The 20,327-nt window shown below is 38.9% G+C and overlaps 1 protein-coding gene across 1 annotated transcript in view; it reads left to right on the forward strand.

The window, feature by feature from the left end:
• The window catches only part of col28a2a (collagen, type XXVIII, alpha 2a), a 103,496-nt gene extending 87,060 nt beyond the window's left edge, over positions 1 to 16,436 (forward strand). Inside the window, exons 28-34 of the mRNA XM_072259774.1 lie at positions 1,124 to 1,204; positions 5,402 to 5,437; positions 7,076 to 7,112; positions 8,934 to 9,491; positions 12,067 to 12,332; positions 12,578 to 12,776; positions 16,240 to 16,436. Of these exons, the coding sequence (XP_072115875.1) occupies positions 1,124 to 1,204; positions 5,402 to 5,437; positions 7,076 to 7,112; positions 8,934 to 9,491; positions 12,067 to 12,332; positions 12,578 to 12,776; positions 16,240 to 16,436 (1,374 nt within the window). The remainder of the gene's footprint in view (positions 1 to 1,123; positions 1,205 to 5,401; positions 5,438 to 7,075; positions 7,113 to 8,933; positions 9,492 to 12,066; positions 12,333 to 12,577; positions 12,777 to 16,239) is intronic.
• Positions 16,437 to 20,327: the final 3,891 nt, after the last annotated feature.

The raw sequence follows: 20,327 nt of genomic DNA on the forward strand, positions 1-20,327 counted from the left end.
CGAAAGCATTGTATATGAAAGCAGTCCATTATCTGCATTAGGTGTCTGCACAGCAGCGTACACTGGATGAATTCCTCCATCGATGACCATTAGGAACTAATACACAGTTTTATAGTACTGTAGTAGTATTGGCAGAGTTCTAATTTGCACTGTATTTCATTTAAATACATAATTCATTACTCAGTTTGTCTTTTTTTATAAGTCTAACTATTTCCATGAAACTTTGGATAATTGGGGCAGTTGTTTAATGTACTGGTTCTGATGTGTCCCAATTAACTGGAATCCACTGTATACAAGGGGTGATTGATAAGTTTCTAGCCTAAGGTAGAAGGAGATGAGTTATTAACTTCAAACTTTCTGCATAATCACTCAAAGAGTTGACCTGCATGTGCATGTAACGAGAGTTGTATAACTCATCTCCTTCTACCTTAGGCCACGATCTTGTCAATCACACATCTGTGGACACTTCCTGGAGGTCCAAGATCCATATGCTCCACGACCACTGGACTAAGTGTGTAAATGTAGGAGGGGACTATGTTGAAAAATAAATGCGTTAGGTTTTCTAAAATTGATTCCTTCTATCTGAGGCCACGAACATATCAATCACCCCTCATATACAGTAATTAAAGGAAATATAAATTATTTTTAAAATATCGCTGACAGATTTTTTTCAAGGGAAGAAATGACTTTCATTTGACAGCATTGGCCTCCACATGTTCTGTTCAATGGAAGTGAATGGACCAAATGTTTAAAACTAAATACAACTTACGGACATGGCTGTATTTGGTGCCAATGGCAAAGATGAATTTCTCTCCCCATTGTACTTGCTACTGGATTCATTAATGACAAATGTTTAGGGAAGGTAATTATCTGGTTAAATAATCTACAAGAATTGAGGTGGAGTTGGCTCTCTGAGTAAAAGCATCTGACGTTACATCAGACAGTTTATACTCTTATGAGAAAGAGATTTCTCTAGAAAATGTTGCAATGTCCAGCTATTTCTAACAATGTAATGTGAAATAAGTAGCTAAATTTATCCACTGTGTTTTAATCCTAGGTGTAGAAATGGAGAGAATAAGTAAATTATTTCAATATTAATACCTCATTTTGCTGTGTCCTATAGGGTGACCGTGGATTGACAGGTGAACGAGGTCAGAAGGGAAGTAAAGGAGATGTTGGTGATACTGGTTCTGCTGGTGCAACTGTAAGTTAATAATTCTTCCTGTTTTGAATGAATTATTTTTATTCTTTCTTACTAGTATTTCACTGTAAATAAGTGATTTTGCAAACAGTTATGCAGTTGGAGTATTGTTAAGAGATCTGCCTTCTTCCCCTGTTCACCTTTCTTATATCAATCTGTTCAATATGCCTGATGTCTCTTATTCCTTACCTAATGCCTGTATTAAAGACATTTTCTTCTGAATTCCACTCTCCCTTGAGGATGTGGGTTGCTTGTAAGCCCTATTTGCCTCCGTTCACATTGATTCACCATAGATGGAGCAAAGGTTTTACAATGAGAGGGACTGACTAAAGAATTGGAAGCTGCAAAAAGTTGTGGTGGGTTTTATTCCATTCATTGAGAAGCAGAGGAGTTAACCATATTTCCCAAGGGAATGGAGAAATATCTTGTTTCTTGTGTGCTGGTAGAGTAGGCTTTCACACATTTGGTTTAAATAGTATAAACACAGAAATCCTACAGCACAGTACAGGCCCTTCAGCCCACAGAGTTGTGTTGAACATGTCCCTACCTTAGAAATTACTAGGCTTACCTATAGCCCTCCATTTCACTAAGCTCCATGTACCTATCTAAAAGTCTCTTAAAAGACCCTATCGTATCCGCCTCCACCACCATTGCCGGCAGCCCATTCCACACACTCACCACTCTCCGAGTAAAAAACTTACCCCTGACATCTCTTCCGTACCTACTTCCCAGCACCTTAAACCTGTGTCCCCTTGTGGCAACCATTTCAGCCCTGGGAAAAAGCCTCTGACTATCCACACGATCAATGCCTCTCATCATCTCATACACCTCTATCAGGTCACCTCTGATCCTCCGTCACTCCAAGGAGAAAAGGCCGAGTTCGCTTAACCTATTCTCATAAGGCATGCTCCCCAATCCAGGCAACATCCTTGTAAATCTCCTTTGCCCCCTTTTTATGGCTTCCACATCCTTCCTGTAATATTTCAAATAATAAGTTATTTGAAATATTACAGAAAACTCTAGATCTAGATTCGAAAGACCTCCACCTAGTCAGAAATCTGTACAGTACTGGGAACAAACTGCCACTGTAAGAATAGATGGAGAAGTGAGTCAGTTTACAAAAATCAAGATAGGCCTCAGACAAGGGTGTGTTTTCTCCCCTAATTTATGTGTACAGTGCAACAATATTACAAAAAATAACAGACATCTTGGGAATCAAAGTTGGCAGTGAGAACATCAATATTTTCAGATATGCAGATGACACTGTTAATTGCAAGTACGGAGGAAGAGCTACAAAACTTAAATGATATAATTGTTGAAGAAAGTGCAAAAATGGGTCTATCTATCAATTGCAAAAAGACAGAATGTATGGTGATATCCAAAAAGAAGGAGATTCCTGTCTGCAGGTTGAAGATAAACGGGGAAGACATAAAACAAGTACAGAACTTTTGCTACTTAGAAAGCTGGGTGATATCAGATGGCAGGTGCGACTTGGACATCAAAAGAAGAATAGGGATGGCAAAAGACACCTTTACAAGAATGAAGAGTATACTGACCAGTACTAAACTAGGCATGACAACCCACCTCAGAGTACTGAAATGTTATGTTTATCCAGTTATGTTATATGGCTGAGAATGTTGGACAATATCTAGTAACATGAGGAAACAAATTGTAGCAGCAGAGATGTGGTTTTTGAGGAAGATGCAAAGAACATCATGGATGAAACGAATATTTAACGAGGATGTCATGAACAGAGCAAACACAAAACGAGGAATAATGTATGAGATCATGAAAAGGCAATGTAACTTCATTGGACATGTGATTAGGAAAGAGGAGTTAGAATGCACGGTAATAATGGGAAAGATTAAAGGGAAGAAAGCAAGAAAAAGACAATGATGATGGAGACTGCAGCCAGAGAAATGGAAATTAATACCAGTGAATTGATCCACTTGACCCGAAACAGGAGTGTGTGGGCCATGGCAGTCAAAGCTCAAACTGGGCATGGTACCTGATGATGATGATGACATCCCTCCTGTAGTGAGGCGACCAGAACTCAGTACTCCATGAGTGGTCTGACCAGGGTCCTATATATCTGCAACATTACCTCTCGGCTCCTAAATACAATTCCACAATTGATGAAAGCCAATACACCATACGGCTTCTTAACCACAGATTCAACCTGCGCAGCTGCTTTGAGTGTGCTATGGACACGGACCCCAAGATCACTCTGTTCCTCCACATTGCCAAGAGCCTTACCATTAATACCATATTCTGACATCATATTTGACCTACCAAGATGAACCACTTCACACTTATCTGGGTTGAACTGCATCTGCCACATCTCAGCCCAGTATTGCATCCTATCAATGACCTGCTGTAACCTCTGACAGCCCTCCACACTATCCACAACACCTCCAACCTTTGTATCATTAGCAAACTTACTAACCCATCCCTCCACTTCCTCATCCAGGTCATTTATAAAAATCACAAAGAGTAAGGGTCCCAGAACAGATCCCTGAGGCACTCCGCTGGTGACCGACCTCCATGCAGAATATGACCCGTCTACAACCACTCTGCCTTCTGTGGGCAAGCCAGTTCTGGATCCACAAAGCGATGTCCCCTTGGATCCCATGCCTCCTTACTTTCTCAATAAGCCTTGCATGGGGTACCTTATCAAATGCCTTGCTGAAATCCATATACACTACATCTACTGCTCTTCCTTCATCAATGTGTTTAGTCACATCCTCAAAAAATTCAATCAGGCTCGTAAGACATAACCTGCCCTTGACAAAGCCATGCTGACTACTCCTAATCATATTATACCTCTCCAAATGTTCATAAATCCTGCCTCTCAGGATCTTCTCCAGCAACTTACCAACCACTGAGGTAAGACTCACTGGTCTATAATTTCCTGGGCTATCTCTACTCCCTTTCTTGAATAAAGGAACAACATCTAAAACCCTCCAATCCTCCAGAACCTCATCAAAGATCATCGCCAGAGGCTCAGCAATCTCCTCCCTCACGTCCCACAGTGGCCTGGGGTACATCTCATCTGGTCCCAGTGACTTATCCAACTTGATGCTTTCCAAAAGCTCCAGCATATCCTCTTTCTTAATATCTACATGCTCAAGCTATTAAATCTGCTGAAAGTCATCACTACAATCACCAAGATCCTTTTCCATAGTGAATACTGATGTAAAGTATTCATTAAGTACCTCTGCTATTTCCTCCGGTTCCATACACACTTTCCCACTGTCACATTTGATAGGTCCCATTCTTTCGCGCCTTATCCTCTTGCTCTTCACATACTTGTAGAATGCCTTGGGGTTTTCCTTAATCCTGCCCACCAAGGCCTTTCTCATGGCCCCTTCTGGTTCTCCTAATTTCCTTCTTAAACTCCTTCCTATTAGCCTTATAATCTTCTAACTCACTAACATTACCTAGCTCTCTGAACCTTTCATAATAATTTGAATAATTACAATAATTTGAAGAAAAAGTTGTGACAAGCATTTCAAAGCTGCTAAAGAAAACAAACAAAAGAAAAGAGCTCACCTAGATGAGGCCCATTAAAGTGGTTTCATTGTTTTAAGGTTTCATTATAGCTTGGGAGAAGTAGGGCTTGTCTTCTGAACACCAGCAAGAAATATTCAAGAGACCTCTCTTTTGATTTCACCTTGCAAAATCCTGCCCTTTTTTATTGGTAGCTGTGCTACTACTTAGTATTGAGGCAAATCAACTATCTTTTGTTTATGTTTTCATTCCTGTTGTTGTTGTTGAGTGCTGTCAGGTTGTTGTCTCACTGCGACCCTAAGGATAATGTATCTATGTCGACCCTAAGGATAGTCTAGTTGTCCATTGGGTTTTCATGGTAGGATACGGAAGTAGATTGCCTGGCCTTTCTTCCTCACAGATACTGCTGCTTCCCAGGTGGATTCAAACTCAGAACCATCGGCCTCGAATTCCATTGCTGATGCCATTACACCATCAGCCACCCCATATTCCTGGTGCACCAAATGCATCATCTGTATCTTCATCTGCAGTATTCCTCACTCACTGTTACTCTTCCAAGTTAAAATTATTACCAGTATTTTATTCATCACAGTGTGAGAAATGTAGTAAAATAGTTCATAGCACTATCCTTTTGTTGCTGCATTTTGTGCTAATTCTGCCTATTGTTTGTACTGACTTCAAATTGTTTAGGGAAGGCCTGGAGCAAAGGGTGATCCTGGCTTAACAGTGAGTTACTAATATTTTTGTGCATGGTTATATTATTATCTACATATCAGAAAATAAGTTGACAATATATAACATACTAGATGTTAGCAAATTTAAAACCTAGTGGGCAGTGCCACGAACTCTCCAAGATAAATAATTTTCTGACAGTTTTTAGTTTGGGAGAAAACAAAATAGGGGCAGCCCATTAATTGTATACGAGCTCAGCATCTGCCTTTAAATTTTTGTTAAAATCATAAATAAAAAATTAAACAATGACGGACATACACTTACTTCTTTTCATTTGGTGAGGGAAGATGTTGACACTTAATTATTGTTGGTACTGGGATCATAAAGCATTTCCTGGTCTCCTCATTTGCTGTCAGCAAAAATAATCACAAATGAACTGTTAATACTGACCAGCTGCAGTCAAAATACACTCTCTGTGCAATTATTGTATGGATGAGCAATGAGTTATGTTGCTGGAGGGTTTCCAGGTTATATTAAGAGGTGGTAGAAAAAAGTAGAAGCAGAGTATTTTTTGAAGGTGAGAAATTGAAAGATGTTGCATTTCGGAGTGAACTGGGTCCTTGTGCACAAATCAGTGAAAGTTAAGATGACAGTTCAGCAAACTATTAGGAAGACAACAGTATGTTGACATTTTAAAACAGGGTTTGAGTACGAGAGTAGAGATGTGTTGCCCCAATTAAAGAAAGCCCTAGTATACAGTGTTGAAAGTCTAGTCTTCATTCCTAAGGAAGGGCATAACTTTCAATACAGCGGGAGCAGTGAAGGTTCACCAGACTGATTCCTAGAATGCATGAAGGTCCTCTACTATCTTGAGTTTGCAAAACGAAAAAGGTGATCACATTGAAATGCTCAGAATTCTTTGAGGGCTTAACAATTAGATGCAAGAATGATGCTTCTTTTACCTGGGAAGTTTACAACTAGTAGTCACATCTCAAAGCAAGGAGATGCCATTTGTGATAGATTAATGAAGAAACTTTTATCTGCAGAATACTGACTCATTGTAATTCTCTACCGAGGAGAGCTGTGGTTGCTCAGTCACTGCATGTATTCGGTAAACAGATGAATAGTTTTTTAGAATATAAAGAGAGCCGTTAGTGCATGAAAATGGAAGAGAGGTTTAAAATTAATTATTTATTTAGAGATACAGCACCATAACAGGCCCATTGAGTGTGTTGCACACAATTACACCTATGTGACCAATTGCCTACTAACCCGTACGTCTTTGGAACGTGGGAGGCAACTGGAGCACCTGGCTACCAGCGGTGTAACAGCTACAGAACCATGCTGCCCCTGAAGGACCTCGCTGAGTGACCAAGTGGGTACAAGGAGCTGAATGGCGTACTCTTGCCACAATTCCAATAAAGAGAAAATAATCTGTTTTGCAGCACTGTCATTTTTTTCAATTACATTTTCACAATAGCATTTTGTTTAATGTGATTCAAAGATTAACCTGTGAATATTGTCATGTGTTGTAATTTTTCATCGCTCTATCCCCAGTAATAATGTCATATGTCAATACAGAGACAGTGTCCGAAATAAATCTCTGTTTTCTAGTCATGAGATAAATAATTTACTTTTAACAGCAGAAAATAGTGTGCAAATATATTTCTTTTGTTTTCAAAATATTACTAGAGAGAGGACATCATCAGAATGATAAAAGAGATATGTGGTACGTACATGTCAATTCCTGGTTTACAAATATTAAATGTTTTCATCGTAATTATTGTTGATTTATACAATACAACAAGGCTGATCCTTACCAGAAAAAAGATAGAAATTTAAAAATATTATTCCACATGTTATTTCCCTAGATGTTTCTTTATATCCAGAAGTAAATTCCATTTTTTGTGTGTAAGAATATATTTTTGAACTTCATTTCTGATGAATCCTCCCAATGTATGATGACACAGTTGTGTGGGCACATGGCCAAGTGGTTAAGGCATTGGACTGGCGAGCTGTAGGACATGAGTTCGAGCCCCAGCCGAGGCAACGTGTTGTGCCGTTGAGCAAGGCACTTAATCACACATTGCTCTGTGACGACACTGGTGCCAAGTTGTATGGGTCCTAATGCCCTTCCCTTGGACAACATTGTGTCGTGGAGAGGGGAGACTTGCAGCATGGGCAACTGCTGGTCTTCCTTACAACCTTGCCCAGGCCTGCGCCCTGGAGAGTGAAGACTTTCCAGGCACAGATCCATGGTCTCGCAAGACTAATGGATGCCATAAAATGATGACACACAGGTTGATAGAGATATGGATAGTGTGCAGAGTTGTTGTGGGTTGCAATGGGACATTGGTGGGATGCAGAGCTGGGCTGAAAGTGGCAGACTGAGATCAACCCGGAAAAGTGTGAAATGATTCATTTTGGAAAGCTCAAAGTTCAAAGTGAATTTATTATCAAAGTAGATAAATGTCACCATATAAAACCCTGAGATTCATTTTCTTGTGGACATACTTAGTAAATCCAATAACCAGAATGGGTGATAGTTTTTGAAGGTAGAATACAAGGCTAATGGCAGGAGCCTTGACAGTGTGGAAAAACACTGGGATCTTGGGGTCCACGTTCATAGATCCCTCAAAGTTGCTGCACAAGGTGATAGGGTTGTTCAGAAGGTGTATGGTGTGTTGGCATTCATTTGTTGGGGAAATCAGTTCAAGAGCCACAGAGCTCTTGAATGTTGCAGCTCTATAAAATCCTGGGTAGACCATACTTGGGAATGTTGTGTTCAGTTCTGGTTTCCACATCATAGGACAGATGGGGCAATTTTGGGGTGGGCACAAATAAGATTTACTAGAATGCCGTCTGGACTAGAGGACATGTTTTATGAAGATGGGTTGAATAAACTAGGGCTTTTCCCTTCAGAGAGATAAGAGGTGACTTGATAGGGGTGTACACGATGATAAGAGGCACAGTTTGAGTGGCTAGTCAAAGGCTTTTTCCCAGGACTGAAACAGCGAATATAAGGGAGCATATTCGCAAGGCGATTGGAGGGACGTATAGGGGGTATGTTAGAGGTAATTTTTCTTTCCCACAGAGAGTGATGGGTGTGTGGAATGACCTGCCGGGAAGGTGATAGAGGCAAATACATTAGGGCACTTAAGAAAATCTTCAGCACATCGATGATAGAAAAATGGAGGGCAATGTAGGAGGGAAAAGTTAAGTTGATCTTGGAGCAGATTAAAAATTTGGCATAACGTCATAGGCAGAAAGGTCTGTTCTGTGCTGTAATGTTCTATGTATAGTTAGCTCTCCTATCCAAGTTGTTGCTTGTCTTTCATCAATGTCTTAATATTTTTATGAAGTTTAGGAAGATTTTAATGGAAATTATTCATTGAGAATATTAGGTACTTCTAAAAGTAGTGCTCTAGAAATCAATGATTCTAGCTTACCATTTTAGCATTTCAAATAGAAATTTGTTATGCTATTTTTGTTTAAACTAATCTGCTCCGATTTAATGAAATCATTTTATCATTCATTTATTTTTTTACAGGTTGTGGAATTAAATGTAAAGAAAGGCCAATGGAGCTTGTCTTCGTGATAGATAGCTCAGAAAGTGTGGGGCCAGACAACTTTGAAATTATAAAAGATTTTGTCACTGCACTTGTCGACAAAGTAACAGTTGGCAGGAATGCCACTCGAATTGGTCTCATCCTCTACAGCTTGGAAGTACGATTAGAGTTTGGTCTAAGTCGATACTTGACACAGCAAGATGTCAAACAGGCAATTAGGAAAATGCTGTACATTGGGGAAGGCACATACACAGGAACGGCTATACGCAAAGCAACTCAGGAAGGATTCTATGGAGCTCGGCCTGGTGTGAAGAAAGTTGCTATAGTGTTGACAGATGGGCAGGCAGACAGAAGGGAGACAGTCAAACTAGATGTTGCTGTTCGTGAAGCTCATGCTGCAAACATTGAGATGTTTGCAATTGGGATTGTAAATACATCTGACCCAACACAAGCTGAATTCTTGCGTGAACTGAACTTAATTGCCTCAGATCCTGATACTGAGCACATGTATCTCATTGATGATTTCAATACTCTTACAGGTTTGTGCTATGTCTGTTTCATCATTTCATGCTTTTTCACAATAATGAAGGTACAAGCAAACTTTAATTGTACACTTAAGGTGAAACCAAGTAAATAGAACAACTACTGCATAGTTTACTAAAAAAAACAATAATTGCCGCACACTAGATCACTCTTAGTCTCTGTTACATTAGAACTGTATTCCAGGACATGAATGCATTGCAAAACCTTCTCATGTGTCATACACATTGTTTAATTTGTTAATCACACAGTGACTTCTGGATAGAGATCAAAAAATTGACGTTCTTGATTTGTAACTATTGTTATCTTGGGAATGTGATTGGGCCAGCTGGAATAAGAAATTGAGATGCTGGGGAAATTAGATCTTTATAAAAATATACCTGCCTGGAAATTCAGTTGCAAAATACTGTTCAACGATATAAAATTGAAAATTGTTCTTTACCAGTATAAGAAGTGATGATAGTTATTCTGAGTCATTTCATATTACTCTAGATATGTGTTTGATTGCCTCCAATATGAGTAACCCTGGTGCCCTGAGGTTATTTACATGTCACGTTGATACCATACCCAGTAGAAATCCCCAATTAGCATACTGAGGGAAACTTAGATCACCTTGTCTGGGGCCATCCATGGTGCCAGGACAATGTGGTATTCTTGGGTAAAATGATGATTGAGAATACCAAGGAAGTAAGTGAATTGTTTGCCATCATCCTTTGATCATCTTGCTCTTCACTGCACACGAACCACCTCTCTATCCACCTATTTCTCAGCTGGCTTTAACCTATAATCACCTGAGTCTTCATTCCAAATCTTCTGCACTTTGACCAAACTTCTTCAACCGTCTGAGGTGAAAGAGGCACTGTTGTGCCTTTATCACCACACAGCCAGTATGTACAGACAACATGAGATCCTAGGTGATGTGTAAGCTGAGGAACTTAAGGCTGTTCACTCTCTCAATAGGTTTCAATAGGTACATTTAATGTCAGAGAAATGTATACAATATACATCCTGAAATTCTTTTTCTTCGTAAACATCCACGAAAACAGAGGAGTGCCCCAAAGAATGAATGACAGTTAAGTGTTAGAACCTCAAAGCCCCTCCCATGCATAAGCAAGGCAACAACCCCCCTCCCCCACCAACAAAAAAGCATTGGCACCCCCCACCAAGCACTCAAGCATGCAACAAAGCATTAATAAAGACATAGACTTGCAGTACCCCAAAGACTACTCGCTCGCTCACCCAGTAATTTAACATACCACAGGCTCTCTCTCTCTCTCTCTCTCTCTCTCTCTCTATCGCTCTATCTCTCTAATAAGGAAAAAAGGGGTGTCCCCATTTCACAGCGAGAGGGGAGACATAACAAAACAACTTGCTGATTTATGGTGTTAGAAGTCTGTTGCATAGCTTTTTCCGAGCTCTGGGCCCAACTTGGGTCTCTGGACAAACAGCCAGCAGCGAGCTCACTGCTTCTGATCTTCTGTGTACTGCCATGACACATCAGGCAGCACCAGCCTTGAATCAGCCCGCCTCCATAGCCATGAAAATCTGGCACCCTGAAGATCCGCAAGTCTTCCAGGCTACATCATTGGCATATCGAAAAGCAGCCCGTCATGAGGCCCTGAAAGCAGGTCCCATTTCTGCAAAGAACTAAAGTCAGCATGTAACTCCAGGTCAGAGTCTTTAAAAGAACCCTGAAAGGGAAAAAAAGAGATATCAAACATAGAAATAGAGCTGTTTCTGAAGATGTAAGCAAAGGAGTCACTGTTAGGTGCCATTATCCTAAGCTCCGCCCCTTCAGGATCTCAACCCCAGATCCATTGATGTCAATAGGGTTAGCCTGTCTCCATTCCTCCTGTAGTCCACAACCAGCTCCTTTGTTTTTGCAGCTCTGTGGTTCCTGGGATGAAGGGCAACAGTTACAAGGATAGATTGGAGAGAATAGGACTGTTTTCTCACAGAAGGGAAGGCTGGGGGGATTTTGATGGAATAATATAAAATTACATCGATTTCTTTTAGCAGAGCCATCAAGTGCTTGAGATATAAAATGAACGATTAAGGAATTCAGAGTGACATGAAAAAAATCTTTTTACACAGAGTGTAGTTAGAATCCGGAATAAAGATATGATAGATAAAGGTCTTCAAGAGGAGGGTGAATAAATATGGTGAAGAAAAATTGACGATTATATGGAGAAAGGCCTTGGGGTTTGCTACACTGAATTTAAATTGTAAGTCGGGACACAATAAGATAAATCAACTCTCTTTCTATAATAACTGTCAATGTGTTACCCTTTTTTAAATTACTCCACAATTTTTCATTTTAGAAAGTTGCAAAGTGAGTGAACAGGACTTCAAGTTATGTCATTGAATATGGTAACTCAGCAAATTGTGATTTACTTATAAAAAAATGTAACATGATGTTTGTGAATTCTCTAGTTGCCCATCAATGAGTAGCATAGCAGCCAAGGTGATAATGGCTGGGGTTCTGTTCCCTGAAAGGAGCTGCAAAAGGAATGTTTTCATGAAAGTGAGTTTGAATATAATGCAATTTACATATTTTTTCTCTTTCTTTTTTAGCTCTAGAGCTAAAATTGGTCAGACAGTTCTGTGAAGATGAAAATGGTGCTTTGATTTATAACCAAATTAGAAATGGTAAAATATCAAATAGAAACCCATTATATTCAGTAACTTCAAGTTCTACACATACCAGGAACCAAATTGGACCAATTGCTACAAAACCTAGAAAAACAATTGTATCTGAAAAGATGAAAGTAAATGCATCAGTGAAGCCTTTTCCATTTAGACCTACCTCAGTTGTAAAACCTCTGAAATTCAAAGAACAGGTAAAAAATTATCTTAACAGCTGTTTATGACATTTTATTTGCATGTAGCGTATATTGTTCATCAATGTACCCCGATTTTTATATGTACCAAGTTATAACTAAACACTTGAGTAATTTAGCTGATAAAAGAAAAGGCAAATACTTTAATAAATAGAATTAATAGCAATGTTAATTTTGATTATAATCGATATTACCTTTTCAAATACAAAATACTTAAATAAATACTGATGACTGGCATTATGCAGGTGAAACAAAACTCAGAAAGAGCTGATGATGATTCTGATGAAGAAAAGGAACTGGAACTTGTAACCCCTTTTGTTCATTCGAAGGGCAGAAACAATCCATCACTTAACAAAAGCTACTCAGGTATACACATGCAGTCTGTTAAGCCTGTGAAAGAAACTGTAGAGTCAGCAAACCTGCCACAAAAAAATACAGTTCCAGGTAAGATATTAATTTGTTTATGTAGTATAATTGATGAATAACTGAAGAAGGAAATAAGGCCATTACATGTTAAACCTTTTCATTCTGAAATGGGTTCAAATTTCAGCACATATTACTAGAATTATTTAAGGGTAGTCTCAAAAACATTTTACTGGATATAACTTCATAGCATACTGTAGAATCTCAATGATGCAACATTTAATTACAGTAGGGGGATGAAAGACTATAAGTTCCACAGACTTACTTCACTTACCACCTTCCTTGAAAATATATCAAGCTCAATGCTGGCCACTTACAAGTTAAATTCACTGTAACTAACCCCAGTGCCTTTCTCCATATCCTTGTCAAGTTTTCTTCATGATATTTATTCAAAGTGGCAGGTGGTGAAAGACTGTAGACACAAAATATATCGATCAGTTATATTGTCATAGAATCACAGAGCAATACAACACCTTCAGCTTAGCGAGTCCATGCCCAGCAGGTCCCAGTTTCCTGTGTTCAACCTACATCCCACTAAGCCCCACCCTCTCAATCTACCTACCTTAAATGGTGCTAATGTACCTGCCTCAACCACTTCTTCCGGCAGCTCATTCTAAATACTCACCGATCTCTGCATGATTAAGTTATCCCTGAAGTCCCTTTTCAATCTCTCCCCTCTTACCCTAAATCTCTGCCTCCTAGTTTTGGTCTCTCCTGCCCTGGGGAAAAGACTATTACCATGCACCGTTACCTATGCCTTGCATACTTTCAAATATTTCTATAAAGTCATCCCTCATTCTCCTCTGTTCCAGTGAATAAAGACCGAACCTGGTTAGCCTCTCCCTGTAACTCAGGTCCTCCAGTCCTTGCAACATCCTCATAAATCTTTTCTACACTCTTTGCAGTTTAGCCACATCTTTCCTATAACAGACTGAGCAAAACTGTACACAGTACCTCAAGTGTGGCTTCACCAACAACTTATACAAATGCAACATAATATTGCAACTCAATGGCATGACAACTGAAGGTCAGCATGCTAAATGCCTTTTCACCACTCTGTATGTAACGCCAATTTCAACGAATGATACACTTGCATTTTTAGATTGCACTCCCCTAGTGCTCTACCATTCATAGTATAAGTGCTATACTGGTTTGACTTTCCAAAATGCACCCTGCCACACTTACCTAGTATTGAAATCCATTTGGCACTCCTTGGCTCATTTCCATGACTGATCAAGATCCCCTTGTAGACTATGATAACTGTATTCATTGTCAACACCTTCTAATTTCATGTCATCCGCAAACTTGTGCACTTGTAACCAAATCATTCATATAAAAAACAAATAACAAAGGTCCCAATACTGACCACCTACTGCACACCACCAGTCACTGGCTTCCATTCTGAGAAACAACTTTCAACCATCATCTTCTGTAACCTACCTCAGGGAGGGAATGTCGACTCAGACCATGACACTTGCTATCACAATTTTAAAAGCTTTCCACTTGCCATTTACTTGTTTCCCCTCAAACAGATTACTAAGGCCTCGGTCATTGAAATAAATGCAGTTTAACGGAGTATTCCTTTCCCTGCTTTGACTATGTCCCAGCTAATCTGATTCCTAGACTTGCTCTCGCTGGCTACAGCTTTATCCCATGATTTGCTCCTGCCAGTGTAATTTAAACCTTTCTATGTATCACTAGTAAATTTCCCTGCAAAGATATTGGTTGCTGTCCAGTTCAAGTGCACCTGTCCCTCTCTCACAGTTCACCTCTACCCCAGAAGAGATCTCAGTGTTCCAAGAAACCGAATCCCTGAAGAACACCAGCTCTTCAGCCACAGATTCATCTGGCCATTTCCTCACTAGCACCTGGGACCAGGAATTGTCCAGGGATCACTACCAGCATAGCTCTATTGCAGGCACCAGCAAGCCTGGTTTAATACCACCACTGACTACAAGAGTTTATATTTTCTCCCTGTGGCCACATGCGTTTCCTCCCGCATTCCAAAGACATGAGGGTTAGTAGGTTCCACCTCCTTCTACTACCCATTGTGTTTTCCCCTATTCTTTCTTCACCTTTGCTGCCTATCACCTCCCTGCCTCCCCTCCCCCACCCCTTTATCTTTCCCCTTCCTGGTTTTTCACCTGGAACCTACCAGCCTTCTCCTTCCCACCCTCCCTCCACCTTATTTATAGGGCCTCTGCCCCTTCCCTCTTCAGTCCTGACAAAGGGTTCCAGCCCGAAACGTCGACCGATCTTTTCCACGGATGCTGCCCGACCTGCTGAGTTCCTCCAGCATGCTGTGAGGGTTAGTAGGTTAATCAGTTACTTGGTATAATTGGGCTGTGCACACTTATTGGGTTGGAAGGGCCAGTTAGCATGCTGTACCTCGAAATCAACATTTTCGAACCTATCTATAGCACAGGTTCCTGGTTTGGGTGTGCATTCTAAGCTAAGTTTTGGAGGGAAGAATATAATTAAACCTGCTTTGCAAAATTAAATCCTTAATTTACAGATTTCAGAACTATGGTAACCAAAGTATTTAGGGTGTAACTTTTAATAATATAGAATACTCTTTCCTAACACATAAAAAATCTACAAATGCTAGAATCCTTGAAAAATGAAATAATAACAGAAAACCAGAATTAACATGGATTCATGAAAAGAAAATCAGATTGGACTACACTGCTGGAATTATTTGAGAGTGTTGTTAGAAAAATGGATAAAAGAGAACCAGAGGATAATGTGTATTTGGATTTTCACAATGCTTTTGGTGAGTCTACACAGAGTCATTTGAGGACAGAGGTCAAGGACGAAGGATGTGGAGTTGTAGGTACTTTAGTGACAAAGACTGAGAATTAGTCATCTTTAGAAAGAAAGAGTGAGAATATGCAGATCCTTCTCAGGTTGGTAGCTGTACCCATTGGATGTACCACAGAGATTGTGAATGGCTACACCCCATATACCAATTTATATGAACATATTTGGAATCAATATCAACAATTACTCAGGAACATGTTGAGATCTCACCTGGAGTATTATAGAGAGATTTGCTCTCCTTATTTAAGAAAAGATGAACTTGCCATACAGGTAATGCAGCAATAGCTGAATCAGCTGGTTCCAGGAATGGTGGGTTTACATATGAGGAAAACTTGAATAGACTATAACTAGGTTTGATTTAGGTTTGCATAGAGAACATATCTACAGGCTCTGGTGTCTAAGACCAAAAATAGGAATCTCTCTTTTATGACAGATGGGAAGAAGTCTCTTCAATCAGAAGATAGAGTTCTGAATCCTCTACTCAGGAGGGCAGTGGAGGCTGAATAATTGTGTTCATTCAGAATAGATATTGATAGATACTTCAGTATTTTCATTGCCAAATAATAATTTTCAAATGTATTCCATTTATTTCAGAAGATGAATTCTGAAAGTTGACCCACTTCTCAGCTTATGATACATCTATGTTAATTATATGTTTTCCTAGATCCTCTCTGTCAACTTCAATTAGATCAAGGGACTTGCCGTGACTATATAATTAAATGGTATTATGACATGCAGGCCAATGCTTGTGCACAATTTTGGTACGGTGGCTGTGGAGGAAATGCTAATCGTTTTGACAATGAAGACAAGTGCAGAAAAACCTGTGTAGTGTCCAGTACTGGTATGGTCTTTAATCTTTAAAATATATATATATAGATATAGATATAATATATATATATTTAAAGCCATTTCTTTTCACAATTCAGAGTTCAATGATAGATTAAAACAATTAAATTCAACATACAATCTCCTTGTTTTAAAAGTGAAAGAAAATAAATAAACAGTTGCAAATGTATCTGTCAGTTTTTATGTATATTAAGTCACACACATTCTAAAACTATTTCCTTAATTTAAAGCATATTTTCTATTACTTAGTATAGGGATGTTAGAAAAATAATTAGAGGCAACTGCAGCAAATTCAGATTTCTAACAAAATGCTAGCAAAATCAATGGGAATATATTGCTGGAAAAGCTGAAGATGCTCTCAAATGAGAAATAAATTCCACAGCTCATGAAAGTGACTCGGACTGATTGGGGATTATGATTTCATCTTTCTGCTTTATAGGTGGCCATTATACAAAAAATGATTGTGCACCAACAAAATAAAACTTTAAAGCTATTTACTGAATTTATTCTAAATTGCCTCAATGAGCCAGTTTTTGAACCCACCCCTTAATCTCTTATTTTCCATAACTCCGTCATTCTTTCTCAAGTTAGCTTCCAGCATCTGAACTGATTTCTGATAGATTGATAACAGTATACCCACAGAAACAAATTATCTGTATCCATAGGTTGTACCTCTAGGCAAATAAATAAAACCTTGAACACAATAAAACCATATACTGAGTTTTCTTGGCTTCTCATGAACTACTTGACAAGTGTTGAGTGCAGTCGGTAGACAGATCTCTTGTACATCTTTAACAATAGTGACCACAGGTGGAATTCTCCCCTGTATCCTAGGATAGGGTGTATAAGACTTGATTCATTTTGATAACAATTCCATTGAAACTAAATAATTTTACACTCTCTTCTCTTATCTTCTCTTAAAAACAGAATCCTGATGTAGATCCCAGGAAGTTATTTCAGCAAATCATTGAAGAACAGGAGGAAGACTGAAAGCTATCTTAGCGCATTTAATTTTTTTAAGATTTTGCTAGTCACACAAATTCAAATTTGAGTTGTATAATAGTGTTAATACAGAAGATTATGTTTTTGTTCACTTTTTGATATAAATACAGTTCTCGAGGGGTAAAAATGAAAAAAATATTGCTGTAAGTTAAAAAAATTAAAAACATTAAAAACAATTCAGTAAACATTAGAATTTTTTGCATTTAATTTGTATTCTGTATTTTAACGTGAACATAAATTTCACTGGTTGGAAAGAAGGAACGTTTCAGTTGTCACAAACACAATCGTCGGCAGTTAAATCTTGGAAAATGGAGATATATGCAAGAATTTTATTTTAACATACAGATTTTTTGTCCACTGAAGTTTATAAAATGGCATGTAATGGAAGTTCAAAATAATAATGGTGCCTTTTTTTTCTGTACCAGCAGGATAAGGTGAAGTATTCACCCACGCATCTTCCTAATCAATAGTGTTAGGCCTCACAGGACTGCCTGAACATGTACACATACATGCACATATTCACAACATTTCCTTCCACTGTCAACTTCACCATGTACCAAACATGAATAGCTATGATTCATCGATGTGTTAAGCACTGAAGACCTTAATTACACATAAATTGAAGATGGTAATATTCATATATTGCAGAATATATAAGGGTTTTGAAGATTTCTCTGGTAAAGTTGTGATATCAGGTGTTACAAATATTTATGATTACAGTGTTAAACGTGTGAACAAATGAATTTACATTTATTGAAATCACAAATGTATCATCTATTTTATAAAGTTTTGATTGCATGTTGAGTGTTGGAAGTCTGTATTGTTTCATTGAATCCATTCGAAGAGATTGTACAGATCCTCATTTTGAAAAGCATTGATTAATCAATATAGATTTGTTATGGATTAACAATCATACTCTTTGAGTGAAATTAATGAGGGCAGTGTATATGATGTGGTATTTGTGGATTTGAACAAAACTTTTGACAAAGTCCCGCTCAGCAAACTAGCCAAAAAATTACAAACTCACAGGAGATATGGGAGGGAAACGTACTGGATCCAAAACAGATTTTGCCAACCAAGATGACTTAATTATATTTTTTTGACTTGACGCTCTTAATAGAGGTGTACTACATTGCTCAGTACCTAGTTCCTTGCCTTTTGCAATATCACTGATTGAGACTTAGTTTATGGAGCATGATAAAAATAAAATCTTGCATACAGCACAGAAATTGGTTATCTGAGGAGGAATTCTTTAAATGGCAGGGAGTATTGCATACAGTTCTGGTTACCCACTATAGGAAGGATGTTGAGGCATAGATAGAGTGGATAGAGAGTATCTGTTTCCCAGGGTAGAAATGTCTAAACCAGAAGGCATGCATTGAAGATGAGAGGAGGTAGGTTCAAAGGGAATGTGAGGGGTAATTATTTTACTCAGAGGGTGGTGGATGCCTGGAATGCACAGCCTAGTAGAGGCAAAAGTATTAGAGGCATTTAAGAGACATTTAGGTAGGCACATGGATGTGGAAGATGGAGGGATATGCAATGGTGTAGGTAGGAGAGATTAGTGTTTGAGTAATTTTGATTTGCTTTTTAACTGGTTTGGTACAACAATGTGGGCCAAATGGCCTGTTCCTGTGTTGTACTATGTTCTGTCTATATGAGACATAGGTGACTGGTTAATGGGGCAGAGAAAGGGCAAATGGAATTTAATTCCGGCTGACAGGATTATTAACAAGGTATGATGCACTATCAATTACTCCAAAAGACTGGAAGTTGAGTAAATACTGAGAGGCTTTTATTAGCAGTAAAATGTGACCTCGACCATGCTGAGTATCTGCCCCTGGATTGAGAGGAGGGGTAGTGGCACAATTGCCTTTATTCAGGGATCTCTCGGAGGAGCCACAGGGGCAGTCAACAGAGGGGCGTGTCCAGACAGGTAACCCAGTTACAACGTATATATATATGGTTTAACCACAAGGTATATGGGATGCCTTCTTTTATTGGCCAAAGAAAAGAACGTAAGAGCAGAGAGTTAATGTTAGAACTTTGTATCACACAAGTTGAACCACAGCTTGAAGCGTGCATTGCAGTTTTGGTTACCATGGTAGGATATTTATGGCTTCAAGGCAGTATTGGGGTATAGGACTTTGGTGCCGACTAACTGACAAATTGTTGTGGCTCTGAAATGTACATTACCGATACTATAGGAGAGAGACCCTAAGGTCAGTGACATTCTTTTTCATTTTTATTATATTTTATTTTAGAAAAAAAATTTTTGAAATTCTCTTTATGTTTAATGGTAAACGCCCAAAATGACTCGTGAAATTATATGAGGAGGTGGAGTTAAAGTTGAGTGGCAGTACCATACAATGCTGGGGATCTAAACTGTTTGAAATACTGGGCAATTCTTGTAGGAGCGTAGCAACTTTAGAAAAAGACGATAGAACAGCATTTTAGCAAAACAAAAACTTAAGTTGAGAATCTTCAAAATTGAAAACAATCGACACAATCAGCAAAAGTGACAAAATAATATTTGAATGGTTAACAGGTCTCCAATGGAAACATGAATGTAACATATACAGTACTCAAAATTAAAGAAATAGAAATATAGTGCAGCCAAAAACAATTCGATGAGGAAGCTAAGTAGCGGGACACGTCAGGAGCAGCGAAAAGACTTGATAGAATGCAGAAAATGGTTAATAAATGAGGGAAACTAAAGACCAAAATTATTTAGGGTACTGGAGGAAACACGCCATCAGCCTTCATGTTCCAACAAATACTGTGATCTAAGGAATTGTGGAGGGAGTAGGTACGCCTATGAAGGGAGATAGGCACTGGCCTGGGACGCTTCCACCGGCTGCGGGCTGGGCTGTTGCTCTGGTCGCACAAGGCGATCGATCCCAT

This window comes from Mobula birostris, chromosome 6 (genome assembly GCF_030028105.1).
Source record: "Mobula birostris isolate sMobBir1 chromosome 6, sMobBir1.hap1, whole genome shotgun sequence".
NCBI lineage: Eukaryota > Metazoa > Chordata > Chondrichthyes > Myliobatiformes > Myliobatidae > Mobula > Mobula birostris.